This window comes from Fundulus heteroclitus, unplaced genomic scaffold (assembly GCF_011125445.2).
Source record: "Fundulus heteroclitus isolate FHET01 unplaced genomic scaffold, MU-UCD_Fhet_4.1 scaffold_158, whole genome shotgun sequence".
Lineage (NCBI taxonomy): Eukaryota > Metazoa > Chordata > Actinopteri > Cyprinodontiformes > Fundulidae > Fundulus > Fundulus heteroclitus.
In genome coordinates this window covers 359358-382965 of record NW_023396570.1, presented here as the reverse complement: position 1 = coordinate 382965, position 23608 = coordinate 359358, and the positions used below count along the sequence as shown (strand labels likewise).

The 23608-nt window shown below is 42.0% G+C and overlaps 1 protein-coding gene across 1 annotated transcript in view; it reads right to left on the bottom strand.

Moving 5' to 3' along the window:
* Nucleotides 1-744: 744 nt before the first annotated feature.
* The window catches only part of LOC118558793 (neural cell adhesion molecule 2-like), a 44829-nt gene continuing 21965 nt past the window's right edge, over nucleotides 745-23608 (bottom strand). Inside the window, exons 4-6 of the mRNA XM_036129336.1 lie at nucleotides 9993-10337; nucleotides 8760-9104; nucleotides 745-1572 (exon numbers count right to left, since the gene is read on the bottom strand). Of these exons, the coding sequence (XP_035985229.1) occupies nucleotides 1379-1572; nucleotides 8760-9104; nucleotides 9993-10337 (884 nt within the window). The 3' untranslated portion in view covers nucleotides 745-1378. The remainder of the gene's footprint in view (nucleotides 1573-8759; nucleotides 9105-9992; nucleotides 10338-23608) is intronic.

The window sequence follows — 23608 nt, the reverse complement described above, 5'->3', positions numbered from 1 at the left end:
TAGTACCTTTCAGGGCTCATAAGACAGGATGTTTCAGCACTATTTGTGTGCACAAAACATGTAGAATGGTATAATGGTTATTGTTTAAACAGTAGTCATACATCAATAGGAACTATTGTTACATCCCCACTATGCCACAATAAAAGACTTTATTATCTTTAACAACAGTTTTTCAGGGATAAACAACAAATTGTTTCCATAGGCAAACTATGGTCTCCTGTCCATCCCAGGGATGCACATCCCTGCAGACTCACACCAAACTCAGATCAGGATCACCTAAGAAGAATCTAAAGCGCCCCTAGTGGATGGACGCCTTACTGCAGCCGGTCTAGCTCCAACCAACAGCTACTTTCTCAGGTCACGTCATCAGGAAAAATTTGCTCTTATGCAAAAAAGATCTTGGGCCCCAAGCTTCAGGGGCCTCAGGCAGGGAAGGTCTGAACAGCAGGAACAGTGTTGGATTTATCATTAGGAAATTAAAGCAACGTCATACAAACAGCTGATGTAGGGTATAATCATGTCATCACCTCCCTCACATGAGGGAGTTGATGACATGATTATAGCTTGAAAACGTGAATCTAACACCTGAAAAGTAAAAAAAAAAAATTAAAATCCAAACCTTGCAGAAAAAGTTCAGTAAATATTTACTTTGATAAAGATTATGTCTACTGATCACTCACCACCATGTCCACACTGTAGAAGTTGTCACTATTTAACGGCCGTTTTGAAATTAAAGACATCAGAAATGGTTCATAAATAACAATTTAATCAATTTTAAGGCAAGCGTAACATTTAACAACCTGAATGAGACGTTTCTGTTAAAACAACATTAACAGGGAATAAAGCAGCCATTTGATCCATTAACAGGAGAACCAGAGGAACCAGCGGGTCGGCCCTGAGACCTGAAGTTCTCCTCAGCATGAAGTCAGATAATAACCAGTTAGCTGCTGCTGAAGGCAACTAGAGCTGCACAGTGAGCTGCACCGGTTCTGCAGAGTGAAATAAGGCATCAGACCCATCAGGCAGATGTGTTCAGTGATGATGAAGATGAAATCAGGACACATTTGGAGGTTTAAATACAGAAACTTCTAAAAGTAACAATACTGTAACAGGATCCTGACATTCAGTCTAAAGCTTTACAGAATAACGAGGCAACAAGTCCAGCCTGGAACGGCTTTTAGAGCAGATCTGGACCAGCTGAGGTTCTGCTGGAGGACAGAAACGCTTGATGGCAGAGTTCAGGTTTGCTGCTGCAGGTTGATGAGGAGGAGGAGGAGGAGGAGGAGAAGGAGGATGTTGGTCCTCATGAGGAGGAAATCCTCCGTAAGTCTCTGAAATGTGTCTCATCATCAGCAGAACTTCACTTTACCTGCTGAATTCAAAACTTAGCTGATGAGTCCAGAGGTATTGAGACTTCAGGTTCAGCTGCTTCATCAGGAGGCCGGAAAAACTTTAATTTCTTTCTATACATCACAAAAACACCAATGACAATAACAATACCCATTATGACAGCTACCAACAGAACGACACTCAGTTGACCAGATCCATTCTTGTTCTTGTCGTCAGGCTCCCCTGTAGAACAGAACCAGAGTGAAATCTCATCAGTGAGGTCAGAGGGGACTGAAGAACATCCTCTACTGCTCTCTGAAAACTGCACTAAGACCAGCTGCTTCCTACAGAGTCTCAGAACTACGAGTTAGAAACTAAAAGCAACACGACCATACCCTACGTCAGGATTCAAGATGACTGCTGTTTTGGTCAACAGTTAGCAAAGCTTCCTATTTTAGCAGTTTATTATTATTTAACATTTAGTCAGTCATACATGTCCTACTTTTCAGTGTTTATAAGACAAGATGTTTGAACATCATTTATATGCATAAAAATTCCACACAGAACAGTGTTATTCAGTGTTATTGCTAGTGTTGCAGCAGTGGCAATATGATTAATGAATAATCCATCCATCCATTATCTATGCACGCTTATCCCTGTTGGGGCCACAGGGGGGTGCTGGTGTCTATCTCCAGCTGTCAATGGGTGAGAGGCGGGTTCACCCTGGACAGGTCACCAGTCCATCACAGGGCAACACAGAGACAAGACAGGACAAACTACCATCCACACACTCACACCAATTAACCTACCGGTGTGGCAGCAATCACAACGCTGCAGTCGCTCTCTGAACGAGCTTCAGAAGATGGCGCCTGTGTTTGGCTTGGCCGTTGCTGCGTTAGACCTGTCTCACTTTTTAGTGTTTTTATTAGTATATTTTTTTACCATATCAGCCCTAACGTCTAACAATTATGTCTCTGCTGCTCGGACATACGACCGGCGCCTGTTGTTGGATATCAGAGAGTCTATGGAAGGACTCTTTGATAGCTGGGAAAGCTACAAACAAACTTTTCCACCCCCGCTCGTGTGTCCTCCCTCCTCACCCGAGTACCGGCTTCTGTTTACGTCCAGATGTACTGGATACCGGAAAAAGAGACTGAAGAAAAGGGGCTGTAGAGCTGGCGTCCAGGTCAAGATACGACGATCCTCTTGGAGGGATACGCTCTGGCCTCAGTGTGGACGGCAAAGCCGGTGGTTGCGGCTGGTTTCCTTACAGGATGCGGGAGGGGACGCTCCCCAGCTGCGGTGTACCGGGGCGTCACTGTCTCTTGGAGGAGCGCGTCGTCTGTCCTGGCGGCATTCAGGTGGAAGCGCGGACTTTCCACCGCCAATGTTTGCTGTGCTGTGTAGCCAGCGATTGACTGCACGACCAAGGTGGAGATCACGTGACCGAGCTACCTGTTTACGGTCAGTTCCGTCAGCGGTTGTGGATGCTGGCCTCCCGTCATCGCTCCGGTTTGCCTTACTCAACGCTCGTTCCATCTCTAACAAATCATTTATTCTTAACGAGCTTTTTACCAGCGAAAACTTGGATTTTATGTTCTTAACCGAAACGTGGCAAAGGGAAAATGAGTTTGTCCATTTGAATGAGCTCTGTCCCATCGGCTGCTCTGTTACTGGGACGCCCCGCTTAGCGCGCCGCGGTGGAGGGCTTGCTGCTGTGCATCGAAACATGTTCATATGCAGAGCTATAAACTCTGAAAGTTTTCCCTCTTTTGAGTCCCAGTTACTTAAAATTGGTGCTTTTTATACATTTTACTGTGTCTTAATTTATCGTCCTCCTGGCCCGGCTGGCGTCTTCCTCACTGACTTTACAGACTTTTTATCATCCATCATCAAACTGGAGAAGGTCTTAATTATTGGGGACTTCAACTTGCATATTGATGACACAACAAGTAACACAGCTGCGGATCTCCTGTCTATCACAGACTCTTTTAATTTTATTCAGCATGTTTCTGGACCCACACACATAAAGGGTCACACTTTAGATCTTGTTTTTTCACTTGGTCTTGATGTAGTGAATACTCGTGTTGAAGATGTTCATGTGAGCGATCACTGTTGTGTGTTATTTGACATTAACTTTCTTCTTGATCCTCCGCCCCTGGGAATTAGGACACAGAGGCGCATCATTACTCATGATGCTGGGGAGAAGTTCTCTGCTTTGTTTGATGCATGCTCCCTGATGGGATGCAGTGATGCAGATGCTCTTATTCAGTCTTTTAATAACCACTGCCTAACCATTTTAGATAAAGTGGCACCAGTGAAATCAAACATTGTTTCCCGTAAAAAACCATGTCCTTGGGTTGATGAAACTGTACAGTGTTTTAGGAGAAACTGTAGAAAAGTTGAACGTTTGTGGAAGTCCTCTAAACTTGAGGTTCATAGGCTGCAACTGAGGGAACAAATAGCTACCCTAAATGAGATGCTAAGAAATGCGAGAACTCATTTCTTTTCTCAGCTTATATCCTCTAAGAAGCAAAACCTTAAAATCTTGTTTGAGACTATAAATGCAATAGTCTCTCCTCCTGCCCCCGAACCATTAGTGTCCTCAAAATCAGACTGTAATGAATTCCTTCACTTCTTTGTAAGTAAGACCAGAGATGTTAGGGCAAACATCTCTCCTTCACTTACTCAGAACTCTGCATGTGATTTGTCGTCAGTTCATTCTTGGTCACACTTTAAACCGGTGACTTTACAGGACATTACCTCTCTTCTACATAAACTAAAACCTTCATCCTGTCCTATGGATGTCCTCCCAACTGTGCTATTTATGCAAGTATTTGATTCTATTGGCCCCTGTATTGTGGATATGCTAAATACCTCACTTTTAACTGGTGTCGTTCCTACCTTTTTTAAACATGCTGTTGTTAAACCTGTACTGAAAAAGCCCAGTTTGGACCCATTACAACCTAAGAGCTTCAGGCCAATATCCAAACTTCCATTTATTTAAAAAATTTTAGAAAAGGTTGTAGCTGAACAACTCACTACTTTCCTAGAGAACCATGGGCTGTTTGACAACTATCAGTCCGGTTTCCGTAAAAAACATTCCACAGAAACTGCATTGCTGAAAGTCTCGAGTGACATTCTGATGTCAGCTGACTCTAAGAAATATACAGTTCTGGTTCTCCTGGACCTTTCATCAGCTTTTGACACTGTTGACCATACAATAATGATAAATAGACTCCATGATTCGGTTGGGATGTCAGGTTCAGTTTTAAAATGGTTTTCATCTTACCTTTCTGGTAGAAGTTTTAGTGTTTACGTAAACCAAATCATGTCGGAAACAACGCAGTTGTCGTGTGGGGTACCTCAGGGTTCTGTCTTGGGACCCATCTTGTTCCTTTTATACATACTTCCACTAGGTCAGATAATCAGTAAATTCAATGACATATCCTACCATCTGTATGCTGATGATATTCAACTTTATTGCTCATTTAAGGACACTGAATTTCATAAATTGTCTTCCTTAACTAACTGTCTGGCTAGTATTAAACAGTGGTTAAGTGACAACTTCTTGCTTCTAAATTCAGAGAAAACAGAAACACTAATTATCGCACCTGAATGTAAAATCCCTCAGATAAAGCAATATATTGCCGACTTAGGCTCGTCTGTTCAGCCGAGCCTCAGGAGCTTAGGTGTTGTGTTCGATACAGCAATGTCCTTGGAGAACCATTCCAAACAACTAGTTAGAAACTGTTATTTCCAACTAAGAAATATCTCCAAATTAAGACCATTGGTTTCAAAGGGTGAGTTGGAAATGATTATTCATGCTTTTATCTCCTCACGGTTGGACTATTGCAACAGTCTTTTTACATGCTTGAGCAAGAAGGAGCTAAACCGTCTTCAGGTTGTCCAGAACTCTGCTGCAAGGCTTTTAACTCACATAAACAAAAGAGATCACATTACCCCAGTATTAGCAGCTTTGCACTGGTTACCGGTCCAGTATAGAATCCAGTTCAAAATTATTGTCCTTACTTTTAAAGCCCTGCATGGTCTAGCTCCTCCCTACATTTCTGAGCTGATACAGCTCCATACTCCGACCCATAGTCTGAGGTCACTGGGCCAATTATTGTTAGTGGTCCCACGCACTTATTTTAAAACTAGAGGGGATCGCTCATTCCAGGCAGTGGCTCCGAGGCTGTGGAATGTTTTGCCTCTCTCTTTACGCTGCATGAATTCTGTTGCTTCTTTTAAAAAGCAACTAAAGACGCTGCTATTCAAGCAGGCTTTTAATTAGACGTGTGGGTTTTATGGTTTCGTTTGTATTGTTTTTTGTTTTAAAATGCTGTTTAGTATTGCTGTATACTGTTTTTTGTATTTGTATTTTACTGTGAAGCACTTTGTGATTTTTATCTGAGAAAAGTGCTATATAAATAAATTTTACTTACTTACTTACTTACTTCAAGAAGATTGGCGTTACTCATTTCTGCTCTACTTTTGGGCTCCTATCACACGTTCACAGTTTCTTTAAATGCTTTACTTTATAGTTTCAACCTTTCCCTCAAAGCAGACGTGTTTTACTTTGCCTCACTTTGTGCTTGATTTTTCACTTTCCCGTCAAATTGATGTTTAAGTTTATCTTGGTCGGACAGGCGAGGCCTAATTCCCCTCCCCGTATTCTAGTTGCTACGGTCAACATTCAACAGGATTTTCTGCTGGATCAAATGCAAAATTGGGTGCATTCTAATTAACCAAGTTAGAATTAGCGGTTAATTTACCAAAAAAAAATGTATGCTCCACCCAGATACCCTTCATTATAGCTCCTAGCTCCTGTTCCTTGACTTTTCATGGGGTCAACAGTAAGAACTCCATCATGGGAAGGAAAGGAGCTTCAGACTGCTGTGCTGAATTCAGACAGCCTTCAACTCTGACATTATTACCTGACGGAGAGTAGCAAGTGTGGTTTTTCATCCACAGACACTAGGGTGAGATTGCAGACCCTTCAGTCATCTCATAAACACTTAGATTACCATCACAGAGACTTAGAGGAGGTTACAATTAGGTAAAAATGTTATCTAGTGCTGCTTTAAAGCTTTACATGAATTCATGTCCAGTAATCACACTGCCTGTCATTTTTTATTGTCCACTTGATGGCGCAGTAGAGCAAGTTTGTACTGAAACTGGAATCTCGATTACAATACAAACTGTAGCCATCCTGGAGCCTGACAGAGTCAAGAAATCGGATGGAAAGTCTTCAAGAGACTTCATCTCAACATCACGACTAAAAATCACTAATTTAAACTTACAAAGACTTATTTTACATTAGATCACACTATAATCATTCTGCTTCAGACTAGAGGGTGACACGGGAGTGGATTTTCACTCTTGTCCCATCCCGCTTCCATTCAGAATGACTCCCATTCTTGTGTCTTCATTACGTTTTGTGGCAATTCATTGAACCCGAATTTTTATGAAGGACCAGTTAAGTCCTAATTTTAACTGTTGTAAAGGCCAGTTAAAATAAAAGTAATAATATTAAATACATAATAAAAGTAATCAAGTAAACAGATCATATGTATCTAAGTTGAATAAACAAAATGTACAATGTTGCCTTATACTAATTTAATAAGTAATTATTTCCTTTGGACAGTGAAGTTCCTTTAATGTTTCAAACTGGTGTAACTAAAGAAGAATGCAGCTAGCAAGAGATCTATACTCAATTAACAAAAAAGTGCATAAAGGCATTATATTCACAGTTTAGATACTTAAATTAACACTGTGACATTCAACTATTTGTGACTTACCAGTCACCTCTGTGAGTATAATAGATAAGTCCTTACGTCTGACTTTGCGTTTCAAATCCAACTATTCCAGGTTGAGTTCACCACTAGTGGTTGGTCCCTCCATTGCTGTTTTTTTTTACGCGGGCGGAAAACATCGACCGGAAGCACTATTGGCTTCTGTTGGCATTTAATTCTGTACCGTCCCAATCCCGTGATATTTACTAATGTTGACTCTAATCCCACGGGATTCTGATGGGAATCATGTGACCCGTGGAATTCCTGAAAAAATGGCAGTCTCTACTGCAGACTTAGACATGGATCAGGTCGATTTGAGTTACTTGGACTCACATTTCTGAATATGAGAGGATGCAAATTTAAAGCTTTGTTAAAATATTCCTTGACAAATTTTTTCATTAACAATAAATGTTTCCACCATAATCACAGGAGGACTACAGTGCGGGATACAGTCCAAACCCATTGCTGCTTTGCCCCCACTCACATTGCTACTGGGGAAACAGCACTGTGACAGCCAGGAAAACTTTATCTATCAAAATGTGGCAGCGTTAGCGCTGCTGAAGGACATCGTATCCTGTCCTTCAGCCATATAATGATGAGTGGGTCATTATCCGGTTTAGATAGTCCAGAGCAGTCAATGTTGAACTAGTTCCAGCATTACTGAGGGAAACCAGGAGGAACCGTGTGTGCACAGCGCCGTTTCAACTTCTAACTCCGCTTCAGTCTCTGCAACTGGAGCTTTACAGAGGGAACTGATTGACAGGTCAGGTAGTTAACATCCCAAGCTGTCCAAGACTGCCCCCTGGCACAATTTCTGCCATGTTGTTCAGAAAATAGAATAAATAGAAGTCCCCTAAACTGTGCTAGAGAATCCATCGTACAATGTTAGAACTGACGTGACGCCTTCTATCAATCAATCTTGGTGGCTCGTCTGTAACTGACCAAGCAGCAATCGTGCAATTTGTCCCAAAGTGAAACGGCCCATACTTGTGTTTAATATGTAAATTTGACTGTCAATTCTATGACGACTACCCTATGCACTGAGAGACCCCCCTCTGTCGTTCTAGTTCAGGGGGAAACCACTTTATCTATTGGTTGTCCCACATGACTATCATTCTGACCCAATGATTTAACAGCATTCTGCGCGCTCGTTACTTGTTAGTTTCCGCTTGCTGGTTATGCATGGACACTTGTAGTGTTCATGTATCCCGTTAGCCTTGCAGTTAGCTTAGCGGTTAGCTGTTTGTTGTAGCTCCACTGCTCTCACCATAGACTTTGAACATGGCTGAGAGTCACAAGAACTAAACCACGTTCATGTTTATGAGAAGAAGAGGAAGGCCTCAGTAGAAAGAAATAAGACCAGAGTGGATTTGGGAGATTTTTTTCATGTGATCCCCCTGAGGAGAAGGTAGAGCAGGTAAGACAATATTGCACATGTAAGGTTGATCAAAAGGGACTTAAGGAAACTTCTGGAAAAATCACTAACTACCTTTAATGTTGGAAAGTCATGACATCTAGCTGCTTCAGGAGACAGGGATTGGTAGGTTTATCAAATGCGATGTTTCACTCTGCTGACATCAACAACCAGGCAGCTGCTGGAAACTTTGAATCAGAGACTAAAAAGCAACAACTCACCTGGAGGAGGAACTACATCCAGTTTTATGTAGATAACCGTCTGCCTCCTGCTGTTTGTTTCCGACTGGGAGACTCGACACTCATATGTTCCTCTGTCATCAGTCACCACGTTCTTCACAGTCAGGGACACGTCTCCTGTCTTTATCTGTTTCTGCTGCAGATCCACCCGGTTCTTAAAGGATGGATGCTGGTTTTCTAGATCAAACTGGTTATTTCTGTAGAGAATAACATATTCTGACCCCAGATCAGTTCTGTCCCACTCTACAACAATAATAGGTTTAATGTCAAAGGCTCTACATGGCAGAGTGACGTTCTGTCCAAGTTCTGCTGTGATGTTTCTCTGATCTGCAGGAGAGAAACAGAACAGAGAGGTTAGAGGTCATTGATTACAACACTGTGAAAGAAACAGTCAATGATTCCTGCAGTACAAGAGTGAGTGACACAGCACCATTTACGGCACAGTACTTCTTCTGTGTGTCCCTTCTGAACCTAGGGGACATGCTGGGATGTGGGGACCGAGCAGAGACTCGTTGAGTCCACGCATCACTTAGAACCATAGGCTGCTAGCCAGGAACTCATCATAATGTAACATGGCCAGAGGCCCCCACATCATCAATGGAAGACTCCTGGAGGGACTGTAGTGTCAGAGATTCTGCTGACCTGCTGCAACATGATGATGAAAACCAGAGCTTTTCAGAAGGAGCTGACCAGAAGGTTTGGTTGTTAGCATACTGAAGACATCCCAAACCTTCCTCCTGGGATGAACTAATCCATGTTGTTCAGATACAGAGAAGTTCCCTGAACTGTGGATCATTTGCAGCAAGGGGCCCATTAACAAATGTAAGCTATGACTGAGCTCACATCCTGTTCACCTCCAGATTCTGTTATACTATCATAATTAGAATTATTCTGCTTATAGTTGTAGAGAACAAAATAACCTGTGACATATGGAAGCCGGAATCAAACCCACAACATTCCAATTACAACACGGCTGCTCTATCATAAAAAGGGACTGGTAGGGTTGTTTTCCTTCCCAGAATCTGTTACCATGGTAACATATTTACATTCAAACTTTACCCTCTTTATGGAGTGGAAAACCTCGGGTTTTCAAACGCAGGGTTAAAATACTCTCAGCTAAACTAGTTTCTGGACCCTCTGGATGTTTTACTCTGAGATCAACAACCAGGCAGCTGCTGGAAACTCTGATCCAGAGACTAAAAGACAACAACTCACCTGGAGGAGGAACTACATCCAGTTTTATGTAGAGAACCGTCTCTCTGTTGTGGTTTGTTTCCATCTGGATGATTAGACACTCATATGTTCCTCTGTCATCAGTCGAGACGTTCTTCAGAACCAGGGACACGTCTCCAACCATAATCTGTTCCTCCTGCAGATCCACCCGGTCCTTAAAGGATGGATGCTGGTGTTCTAGATTGATCCGGTCATTTCTGTAGAGTAGAACATATTCTGACTCCAGATCAGTTCTGGCCCACTCTACAGCAATAACAGGTTTACTGTGAGGAGCTCTACATGGCAGAGTGACGTTCTGTCCAAGTTCTGCTGTGATGTTTGTTGGGTCTGTAAGAGAGAAACAGAGCAGAGAGGTCAGAGGTCATTTATTAAAATGCTGGTTATTAACCAAACAAACCTGATGGATAGAAGAAACTGCTGCCTGTTACATTATTGATATTTTAAAGACCTCCCATCAGTCTGAAGGCCAGGGAACCAGATCATGCATGTTTCACCAGTACAGGGGGTCTATAGATAGGACTACAAATCCCAGAATGAACTTGCACATACAATGACAGTCCTGTTGCCTTCAATATGCACCGGAAAACAAAACTAGGAGCTTGGAATGGGGTAAACCAGAATAAAAAGTGTTATGGTTAACTCAGTTGGAGAAGTCAGGATTCCAAAATAAAAACAAAAAACTAAAGGTTAGGATTCTGCTGTTATGTTTGTTGGATCTGTAGGAGAGAAACAGAGCAGAGAGGTCAGAGGTCATTTATTAAAATGTTGGTTATTAACCAAACAAACCTGATGGAAGAAGAAGAAGCTGCTGCTTTTAACATTAAATCATTAATACTTTAAAGACATCAGGTCACTGTGAAGGCCAGGGGACCACAATGTTCAGGTGTTAAAATATCACAATACAGAAGGCTTACAGTCCCTGGTACCGGTACTCTGGGTCCCTGAGCAAGACCCTTAACCCCAGATTGCTCCCTGGGCGCCGCACATGGCAGCCCACTGCTCCCCAAGGGGATGGGTTAAAAGCAGAGAACAAATTTCGTTGTAATGTATGTTTCAATGTATGTTTCAATGACAATAAAGATGATATTCTTAGTTCATGGTGAGAATAAACTCAACGCTCTTTAATTTCTGCGTAGAACGTTGTTCACTGTGGCTTCCACATATTTAAGAGAAACCTTTATTGCCACAATAGCAGAGTCAGGGAGAGAAGAAGTCAGAAGTAGTGGATGGTCATGCTGGGTGTACACAGATAAGGAGATGTTGCTACCTACTGGGTAAAATTCCCAAAAAAGTACAAAACAAAGCAACTGGACTAGTTTTCTGTAGTTGAAGACGTTTCTCTTCCACTCCAGAAAGCTTTCTCAATTAAAAAAGTCTGGATTAATATGGAGTATCAAGCTTTATACTACTGCCCAACATGCAAATTCAACATAATTTTTTTTTGGAATGACCATGACCTGGATGACTGAGAATCTTCACCAGAATACTGGGTAAAATATGTCTATTGGCAGGGATAAACCACGCAGTCATCAGGAGAGGCTTTTCACTCATGTTTCAGAGTCACTCTCATTGATACTCTAAAATGTGTTTATTCTGTATTAGTTAGCCCAGGGAGAAACTAAACCATGAGTCAGGACAGAGACCAGGCTGCAGCAGGGACAGACAGTGATGGAGCAGGGGGTTGATAATTTGTTTGATTTGTTCGTTAAGTATTTATTTTGGAAATTATGCAAGCAAATAATTACAATAATTTGCTTACAGGAATGTTTTTTTTTTTGTTTTTTTACCAAACGTCTCCTGTTCAGTGTCTTCATTTGGCATCTTATGATCTAGCTACTTCCCCTGTAGATGTTGAGGATCATTGTGTCAATGCAACCACAGATTGGCAGCTTTTGTTAGTTTAAAGTTTGTTAGTTTAAAGAACTATGAACAGGTGCTGCTCTGTCGCTGTTGGTGAATATGTGGTTCCTTAGACACCTCTTCTAGGTGCGACTGAAAGGAGGAGAGAGATTAATCAGTCAATAGACCTCTGTAAAAACATGCCCCCCTCATTTCTGAGAAGATGGTTACGCCCCAGCATTTAGCTACAGTGGCGCCTCTAGAAAACAACAACAAAGGCCATTAATGAGAACATAGACGGGTTTCCATGAACAGTAGAGAGATCTCTGGATCTCAGATCAAAATATTTTTTCCAGATATGATACTTCACCTGCAGAGGTAGACAAGATGAAGATGGCAGTCAGTTCCAGCAGCAGCGAGGTCGTCGCTAAATGTTCCATTTCCGGGTTTCTACTGTCCCAAAGTTTCATGTATTTATCTTAAATCAATAATATGATTTTAACTCAACAAGACACAATCAGCTTAATTCGGCACTCTAAACCTCACTAGATTAGCTGTTTGTTTGGTCTCTAATAAAGAAAATATTTACAGCTCTGACACTCCGATAACTGACCTCGCTGTCAGATACGGAAGAAGGAGGAGCTGGATGAAAACAAGCGGTGCGTCCCGTTTGTCCTCGGTAGTCGGAGTTCTCGACCTCCGAGTCGGAAGATTTAACTGGAACGAACCCTAAAGTCGGTATTACGAGTCAGAAAGTCGGTGTAACAGGATGGTGGCCAACTTCAACTTTCATGATAGTGCTGCTAGCAGCAACATTGAGTAAAACCTCACACTTTGACTGTATTTAGTATTTATGTAACTTTTAGTCAGGCGTACAGGTGCTACAATTCAGTGTTCATCTAATGGGATGTTTCAGCTTTGTTTATTTGCACAAAATACCGCCTAGAACAGCGTTATTGTCATTGTTATTGTTTTAACAGTAGCTGTAGGAGCCTGAATGAACGTTTTGTGATTTTCTTTGTATGCATTATGCTTAATGTTTTGTGTTTAGTTTTCTTGCTAAATTTATTTGTTTGTTGAAATTATTAGATATTATTGGTAATTAATATTAATTTGGAGAATTTGAATATTTAACTATTGTGGACATTTTGTTATTATTTTTATTACTTTTTGATTTAAGGATGCATACGTGTCACCTTTGAAGGATGATGCATCATGGGAGTTTGGGGTTTTTGGTTGTGGATCTGACAGAGTGGAGCCAAATGGTTTTTTGACCTCTGTTGCCCTCATATTTTGTATGTTTGGCACCCTTTTTTGTTTTTTCCATCTATTCACTAAAACGTTTTTAAATGCAATAACGTCTCCTTGGATTATTTTTGGACCAATCATCTGGACAACTTGTTGGGATTGTTGAGGGCGCAGCGAGTCAGGCCGGCTGCACTTGTTTTTGAACTATACAGTAGCCTTTGTTAAGACAAGCAATGAAGGATCACCACCTACTGCTGTTTAATGGTTCATGTTCAGCTGAACAGTTCAGCACAACTTCAAAATGGACAAAAACACATTTAAAAACGCATTCTGTGACTTAGGTTGGGTGTAGTCTATTGGTGAACAATGGCTTTGTGTGAGCGTCCATGTTTTTTCCTACTGTCAGAAAAGAGGGAAACTGTTATTCAAAAAGGAGGTGATAGCATAATCTATGACTCATTGGTTTCGACCTTTGAGGTAAAAGAAACGTACCACAAGGTTAGCCAGCTGCAGACGTGGACACTGCAAAACACCCTCCCTGTCCTACAAAGCACACCTCCTGACTTTAGGGTGAGGGGACAGAGAAAGGCATGTTTAGCAGGGTGTGTGTTTTTGTAGCTACTGCCATAGACATATAAAAGAGTAGAACCTGGATTGACTCTTGTGACACATAAAATACAGCCACCATCTTACAGTGGTCATCCTGCAAACAGCACCAGGATAACAGAGAACCTTTAAGCTCGACTGTTAATCACTCCATCCTGTTAGAACGCCTGGAGAACTGGGTCGGCCTCTCTGGTACAGCTCTCAACTGGTTTAAATCCTACTTAAAGGACTTTTTTGTATCAGTAGGTAACTTTACATCCCAGACGACAAAAATCACATGTGGGGTTCCCCAAGGGTCCATTCTGGGTCCCCTCCTATTCAATATCTACATGCTCCCTCTAGCTCAGATAATAAAAAACAACAACATCAGCTACCATAACTGTGCAGATGACACACAGCTCTACATCACCATGTCACCAGGTGACTATGAACCAGTTCAGGCACTGAGTAAATGCCTAGAAGAAATCAATACGTGGATGTGCCAAAATTTTCTCCAATTGAATAAAAACAAAACTGAAGTAATAATATTTGGACCAATAGAGGAGAGATCAAAAGTTAGCACACGGCTTCAGCTGCTTCAGCTAAAAACCACTAATTAGGCCCAAAATCTGGGAGTAGTGATGGACTCAGACCTGAACCTTCAAAAGCATCTAAAGACAGTTACAAGGTTGGCTTTCTATCACCTGAAGAACATTTCTAGAATTAAAGGACTGGTGTCTCAGCAGGATCTGGAAAAACTAATCCATGCGTTTATATTTAGTAGAATTGATTACTGCAACGGTGTTTTCACAGGTCTGCCTAAAAAGTGGATCAGAACGCTACAGCTGATCCAGAACGCTGCGGCCCGCGTCCTCACTAAGACTAAGAACGTAGAACACATCACCCCAGTTCTAAAGTCCTTACACTGGCTCCCTGTATCTCAGAGAATAGACTTTAAAATACTTCTGTTAGTCTATAAATCCCTGAATGGCTTAGCACCTAAATACATCACAGACTTGTTATCAGCGTATAAACCCTCCAGACCACTAAGGTCTTCTGGCTCCAGCCTACTCTGCAGAACCAGAACCAGAACTAAACATGGAGAAGCAGCATTTAGTTCTTATGCTCCGCTTATCTGGAACAAACTTCCAGAAAACTGTAAAAGTGTGGAAAGCCTGAGTTCTTTTAAATCAAGATTAAAAACACATCTGTTTAAAATTACCTTTGACTGTTCTAGTTAAACAGTTTTACTGTTTTTAATATTCTTTTTTGTTACTACATTCTATCCCTACTTGCTTTTATTCTATTTTCTATCTACATTTTATTATTTTAGTATATCTTAATCATGTAAAGCACTTTGTATTGTCTTGTACTGAATTGTGCTATATAAATAAATTTGCCTTGCCTTGCCTTGCCTTAAAAAACAGGAGAAAAGTTAAATTCTGAGTATATCACCATGGTAACAACATCAAGCACTTCCTTCATAAACTGGGCTACTAGTGGCCGGGCTGAAGTACTGCAGTAGCAGTAGTAGTAGTAGTAGTTTATTCAGTCAACATAATACACCGGCAGAACATATACAGGATTTACCATCCACAGACTTTGGTTTGTTTCATAGCAGGATTAATTTACCTCAGAGGAGTTATTTTATATTTTATGACCTACACAGGGAGTGCTGTCACTGCCAGACATTTATTTATTTGTTGGCTAAGCTCGAAAAATCACCTGCTGATGAGCAATAATCATTAATAACTATAAAAATGTCTCTTGTCATTTCTCTTCAAAGTATCGAGTTTATTTAGCGTGAGGACAGGCCGCTGGCGTTTGTTGTTCGCCGCTTTTTCACCCTTGTTTTAAGTTTAAGTTTACAGTTTTACAATTTGAGTTTTTTAGTGACGGCTTGATACCAAACCGGAGGCTTTACTCACCGACTGATATCAACCTCCATCATCAGCGGATCGTTGGTCACCTCTCGCTGTCAGTGGTGAACACTAACTGTGTTTGGCTAACACCTAGCTCCAGGCTAACACCATCGCCATGAAGCTGACTTCCTCCATCTCGCAGCTGCCGCAGCCACAGACATGAATACGTAGACGCCGCGTCCTCGGGTGGGAGGCGTGCCGACAGAGCGGCCATCTTAGGTCAGACCAAGCTGCAGCCAGACAGAATACACGTCAATTCAGGAAAATGTACTTTATGTTTTCAGACACTCTGGATCCGGTGACTTCTCACCCGATTTCCAGATAAATCAACTGACTGAAAACGTCACCCCTTTAGGGGCTACATGAGAACAATAGATTTAATTAAATTATTGTCTAACTTAATAAATAATTTCGATTTTGTATTGAAAGTAAGCAAACTTCCAGAGCTACGTCCCAGGAAGCCCGAGTTTTACTCCGCTTATGAGTGCGCAAATAAAAGGACACTAGGAACCAGATCCTGGGGAATTACCTTCCATAAGTAAGATTTTATAATAGATATTCCTCATGCTTTACAGTTACAGTTTTTCCGGCATAAACACAATATGTGCTAATGGTTAGCAGGGATGGAAGTAGAGAAAAGTACATTAAACACCAAAAACAAACAAAATGGTCCTAAATTACTGGATAGACATGATTTGTATATAACATGATTTGTGGCACAGAAGTGTCCTCACATATTTTGTTCCTGTTTCTTCCTGTAAATAAAAAATGCCAAATGTTACCATCATTGTTTTTTTCAATTCTCATCTTTTCACACCATAAAACTATATGTGGTTAACATGCAGATTATTATTAACCTGACTCCGCCAGATGTATTTCGCTCCGCCTAGCTTCACTCACATACATCTGGGACCTCTCCCATAGAAAGTGATTTCTCCAACCAATTTTATTGTCTGGCCAATCAGGACGCAGGGCTGGAGTTTCATAGATGTGAAGTAGTGGAGATGCGACCATGACGTGAGACTGTTTTGATAGCAATGGCGGCTCGTCGAGGAAGCAAGCGTTAACATTGATGCTGCTATTTCTTCCGTGTTGTCCAATCTACCTAATATTGTTTTTAATTAAAAGAACATCAGAGAACGGCTTTGAAGGCTTTTGTTGGTATCAAGGTAGGAACGAATGTGTGAATATGTGCCCAGGGGGAAGAATAAAGAATTGTTCCGTTCCGGCTTGAACTCGACTATGCTTCGTCTCTTTAAGAACCCACAAAAACATAACAGAACATGGTGTCAGAATGTGCTTAAGAGTGCTGTTCAAGAAGAGGGGCCAGAAAGACGAGCGTAAATACCAGAGGGTATAAGAAGAAAAGACAAAGAGGCGGAAACTCGTAAGAAGAACGGTTGGCGGGAGCTAGCGGTAACTGGCCCGTAACAAAGCCGTAACAGCGAAAAAAAAAAAAAGGAAAAAAATGGCCCAATATCAAGTAAAACCGCCTGAGCAGTTCTCATTCAAGGCAGAAGATTGGACAAAGTGGATAAAACGCTTTGAAAGATTTCGGGTCGCCTCAGGTCTGGATGTACAAGCCGACGAGAACCAAGTAAATGCGCTAATCTACTGTATGGGGGAGGAAGCAGAGGATATTTTGGTTTCCCTACACCTCAGTCCGGAACAAGCAAGTGAGTACGAGACAGTCAAACAAAGATTTGAGGCTCACTTTGTAGCTCAAAGAAATGTTATTTTTGAAAGAGCAAAGTTCAATCAGCGGCAGCAAGAGGTGGGCGAGTCGGCAGACAGCTTTATCACCGCGCTGCATTGTTTAGCTGAGCACTGTGGATATGGTCCACTGCATGACGAGATGGTGAGAGACAGACTTGTGGTCGGACTCAGAGACTTGCGGTTGTCAGAACAATTACAAATGGATCCAGAATTAACTCTTGTGAAAGCAGTCGCAAAAGTTAAACAGAGTGAACTCATTAAGAAGCAACAAGAGCTATTAAAGACGAACTTCAAGGCAGAAGTCGTGAATACGCAGCTCGACAGTGTGCACTCAAAGCCACAAGGGGGCGTCAGAGTCAAACAAAACAAATGGCAGCCGAATCAGACGTTTAAAAAAACCCGACCCTGCTCAAGGTGCGGAGACACAAAAGGTCACGCATTTCTCCAATGTCCAGCAAGAGAAGTCATATGCAACAACTGCAAAAAGAAAGGACATTTTGCAAGGGTGTGCAAATCAAAGAAAGTGCATGAAGTATGTGTGGCAGCAGTGTCAGAGGATGCATCTTCAGAGGAGATTGCATTTTTAGGAACATTGTCAAGTGATTCTGCAGACAGTCCATGGATGACAGAATTAAAAATTGACAATAACAGTGCAGTGTTTAAAATTGACACTGGTGCTGATGTGACTGCAGTCCCAACACATATGTATGAGAAGGGACAGTACAGTGACCTACAGAACACTAAAAAAGTGCTCATGGGGCCAGGTAGATCACAACTAAAGGTAAAAGGAAAATTCACAGCTACCTTGCAAAGAAAAGACAAACACGTAATGGAAGACATTTATGTAGTTGAAGGACTAAATACACCTTTGCTTAGTAGGCAAGCAGCTACTGCACTTCAACTAGTTGCAAGGCTTGACGTAACTACTTTGGACTCTAAAGAGACTATTAAAAAGGAGTTTCCAGAGCTCTTTTCAGGACTAGGCACAATGAAAGGAGAATACAACATCGTTCTCAAACCTGGAGCACAACCATTTTCAGTTTCGACACCCAGGCGTATCTCTCTCCCTCTACTGCCAAAAGTAAAAGAGGAGCTGAATCGAATGGAGCAACAAGGAGTCATCTCCAAGGTGGAGCAACCTACAGAATGGTGTGCACCTATGGTGGTGGTTCCAAAGCGCACAAGTGAACGGGTGAGAATCTGCTCGGATCTCACTCAACTGAACAAATCAGTGTTAAGAGAGAGACATCAGCTTCCTTCAGTTGAAAATACTTTAGGTCAGCTCTCCGGTGCCAAGGTATTTTCAAAGCTAGATGCCAATGCTGGTTTCTGGCAAATTCCTCTAAGTAAGGAATCCTCCTTGCTCACGACTTTTATCACTCCCTTTGGTCGCTATTGTTACAATCGTCTTTGTTTTGGACTCTCTTCAGCCCCAGAACATTTCCAAAAACGCATGCAGCAAATTCTGGAGGGCTTGGAGGGAGTTGTTCGTCAAATGGACGATGTTCTAATTTGGGGATCAAACCAGGATGAGCATGATGAGCGGCTAAGAAGAGCGCTTGATCGTTTGAGGAATGCAGGTGTGACACTCAACGATAAATGTGAATTTTCCATGTCAAAAATCAAGTTTCTTGGTCAAGTCATTGAGGCTAACGGGGTCAGTCCGGACCCAGAGAAAGTGAGCGCGGTGAGAGCCATGAAAGAACCAAGTGACATTTCAGAGGTGAGACGTTTTCTAGGCATGGCAAATCACCTGGGAAAGTTTTTGCCTCATTTAGCGGAAAAGACAAGGCCGCTCAGAGAACTTTTGAAAAAGAGTAATATGTGGAATTGGGGGCAACAGCAAATGCTGGCTTTTGAGAGCATCAAACAAGATTTGACAACACCCCCAGGACTAGCACTGTATGATCCTTCAGCAGACACGCTGGTCTCTGCTGATTCGTCTTCATATGGTCTCGGAGCCGTCCTACTGCAAAAAAAAGGCAATGCGGACTGGAAGCCAGTAGCGTATGCATCGCGAGCGCTGACCACCACAGAACAACGATATGCACAGATCGAGAAAGAAGCGCTGGCCACTACGTGGGCTTGTGAGAGATTTGCAGAGTTTTTGATCGGGAAAGACTTTCACATTCAAACCGATCACAAACCACTTGTTCCACTGTTCGGCTCAAGAACTCTGGATGAACTTCCTCCACGTATTCAGCGTTTGAGAATGAGACTCATGAGATTTTCATTCACAATCTCACATGTAGCAGGCAAGGAAATAGCCACTGCGGATGTTCTTTCAAGAGCACCAGTTGCACATTCCGGGGATCATCTTCACGAGGAGGAGATTTGACCTCTACGCAGATGCCGTAGTCGCAAGCATCCCGGCTACTGAGAAGAGAGTCAAAGAAATACAAATGCACCAGGACAAGAATGAAGTTCTGCAACAACTGAAGCAGTTTTGCATAAGTGGTTGGCCAAACAAATTTGACATTGAAAAGACGTTTCAACCCTACTTACCTTTCGCAGGTGAGCTTACGGTTCAAAATGGTCTGTTGTTACTTGGGTGTAGATTAGTAATACCAAAGTCACTGAGACTTGATATTCTGAACAAGCTACACGAGGGCCACTTGGGCATCACAAAATGCAGGGAACGTGCTAAACAATCTGTGTGGTGGCCAGGTCTCAGCAAAGATCTGTCAAAACTAGTCGATAACTGTGACAGTTGTGCATGTGAGAGAATTCAGAACAAAGAGACAATGTTAGCTTCAGACCTTCCTTCACGTCCATGGTGTAAAGTTGGTGCAGACTTGTTTCAACTTGGTAAGAATCAATACCTAGTACTGGTTGATTACTTTTCCAGGTTCTTTGAAATTGCAAAACTTTCATCTACCACGTCAGAGGCTGTTATTGACCACTGTAAATCTATTTTCGCCAGACATGGCATTCCAGAGATAGTGCGCTCAGACAATGGTCCACAATTTGCATCTGTGGCTTTCCAAGAGTTTGCACAAAATTGGGGCTTTTCACATGTTACATCTAGTCCTCACTTTCCACAAAGCAATGGTGAAGTAGAGCGTGCGATCAGGACGATCAAGAGTTTACTCAAAAAGTCCAGTGATCCGTATTTAGCTCTGATGGCTTATAGAGCATCACCCTTAGCCAATGGGTATAGTCCTACAGAACTACTCATGGGGCGTAAAATACGCACTACTGTCCCTGTGATTCCTTTACAGCTGGAACCAAACAGAGCTGACTTAGGAAAAGTGAGAAAGACAGAAAAGAGTTATAGATTGAGACAAACACAGAATTACAACAGGAGACACAGAGCTTTTGACATGCCTAGCTTGCAACCAGGAGACCATGTCTGGGTCAAGGACATACGACAGAGGGGAACGGTGGTGTCCACTGCAGGCACTCCCAGGTCTTACATCGTTGAGACACCAGGCGGCAGCCTCAGGAGAAACAGGTATCATCTATCTGAAACACCAGTAGCTCCACAGCTGCACGTTAATGTTCCATCCGCAGAAAACCATCTGACAGGGACTGAACCAACAACTGAGAGACTCCCCGACTCCGGTCAACAGTCTCCACAGCCTGAGAAACGCTATCCTACACGAGTCAGAAAACCACCAGGGTACTTGAAAGACTATGTTACTTGAGTTGGGTTATGGGGCAGAATAATCCTCATATTTGGTTCAGGGGTCTGGACCATCTTCTCCATCCCCTAATCGGTTCACGAAATGTTGGTGTAAAGAGGTTGTTATGCTGGTAAATAGTGAGTTCATCAAAAAAAAAAAAAAAGAGAGAATTGTATTTGTATTTTGAGTTGTTATAAATAAAACTGTATTTTGAATACAGACGTCTTTAAAAAAAAAAAAAAAAAAAAAAAAAAGCAGAAACAATGGTTTACAATTCAAATTAAGACTCATTGTTGTGTAAGAGTCACCTGTGTGTAAAAAGGAATTGCTCTTGTTGAGAAAGGGGGATGTAGTGGTATCAAGGTAGGAACGAATGTGTGAATATGTGCCCAGGGGGAAGAATAAAGAATTGTTCCGTTCCGGCTTGAACTCGACTATGCTTCGTCTCTTTAAGAACCCACAAAAACATAACAGAACAAAAACCATGTTTTCGCCTTTCTCCTGACCAGATTTGGCAAGTTTTGTTTTCCGGGGCGCGCCCGCAGCGGACGCGGATGCGCCCCGGAGCGGTTAGCGGTTAGCGTGAACCATGTTAGGAGGCCTTTAGTCCTCAACGCGGTCGGCCCGGGATCGACTCCGACACGCGGCGCTTTGCCGCCTGTCTTCCCCCCTCTTCCTGTCAGCTCACTGTCAATAAAACGCCACTAGAGCCGCAAACACATTAAAAAAAGGGTTATTTTCCTGCGTTGCTCTCACAGCGTCACGGGTTAGCTTCAATGTGAGTGGTTGAAATAGAACGTCGATAAAGATGACAGACAAGTGGCTTATCCAATCATATGCAAGGAGTTTTGATAAGGCCCAGCCTTCAGTAAAGGCCATATATACGTAGACGCGTCATAGGGCGCAAGTTCGCACGTCAACGTCACCGCCATATTGTATGTGGCAGAAAAAAGTTGAGTTCTGTTATTGTGAACGTGGATCAGAGAAGATGCCTCATTCCTGTGCTGCAATAAATACACACACACACGCATATATATATATATATATATATATATATATATATATATATATATATATATATATATATATATATATATATTGTGTGTGTATGTGTTATGAATATAAGGATCAATTTGTTAAATCTAAACATTGTTGTCTTCATTATTTCATAAAACCGTGTCACATGTGAACCTTTAGGAACAGACTTTTGGGTGAGTATTAAAAAGGTAAAATTAATAATATGAAGAATAAAAGTCCAAAGTCAATAAAGTAAAAATAAACAAACAAACACAAAAGTGATAATGTTATGATAAAAACGTCATATTATGAGAATTAAGGGGGAACATTTCCAGAATAGTCACAGTTTGCAGAATTATTTCACTCCTGGAGTAACAGGGCCAGGTTAGATTATTTTAAATATTTTTATTCTTTAGGAGAATAAATTCAGGAGAATGAAGCTAAAGGGATACGAAAATAAACTTGTAATATTACAAAAACAAAAATACTACGAATACAAAGTATATTCAGAGATTAAAGTCCCTCTGATACTGTTTAAGTGACTGAGTAACTGCAGATTTGCCACATTTAAGATGGCGGACGCTCTGACGCATCGCAGCCTAGGCAGAACCCGCCCAATGACGCGTCTACGTATATGATGTCTATGGTTACAGCTACCTGGAGAGCCGCAGCACTGGTCGTGGTGGTGGCCTAGCTGTCATACACCGACAAGACTTGGAGCTGGCCCCCTCCCCCTGCCAACACTGTCCTAATTTGAATGCCTAGCATTTAAATTTAAATCCTGCATCTCTATGACAATGCTCCTCATCTACCCCCCCCCCCCCCAAACCCAATTCTGCTTTCATCTCAGAGATACACGACCTTCTCACAACACTCTGCACCACCTCTGCCAACATAATGATACCTGGACTTGAGATCCTCATCCTGCAGAGAGTCAAACTGTCAAATGGACCCGGTTAGCCTCGGTTCAACGTCAGGAGGTGCATAAAACACAGACTATACCGCAGTAAAATGTGACTTTCACGGTTTCCTCTAAGATTGAACCGTGGTGGTGGGCTGTCCAGGGATGGATCGGCTAGTTCCAAAAGTTTTTGTGAACTTACCTTTTAACTTTACTTCTTCCCTTATTCTCATAAAATACAAGTTTATTCACATCACTTTATAACTTTCTTCTCAATAAGAAATAATTGATACTGTTATTTTGGTAGTCATAGTTCTGAAAAGTTTAGGAACCTCTGCTCCAGGCCTCCTCCTGGCAGCTCCAGCCTCAGCTTCCTTCTACTGATCTTCTCATCTTCTCTCCTCCTCCTAACCATCTCAGTCTGGCTTTGTCTCCAGAACATCTACCATGATCTGTCCTCTGATGGACTCATCCTCATCCTCTCCATCTTCGTCTCTCCCAGAGAACCTCATCATCTTCATCTCTGCTGCCTCCACCTCTGCCTCCTCTCTGTCTTCTCTCTCTGGTCATTCTGACCAAACAGAAGGAATTTACACTTTTATTTTATTTTCCTGACTTGTTCAAACATTTTATCAACATGTTTTCCATCAAACATGCATGTGAGAAACATCTGCTAGATGATTAGTCCTCCTGATCCAGTCCACAGAGCAGTGCTGTGATTGACCCGTCTGACCTCTCTGCTTG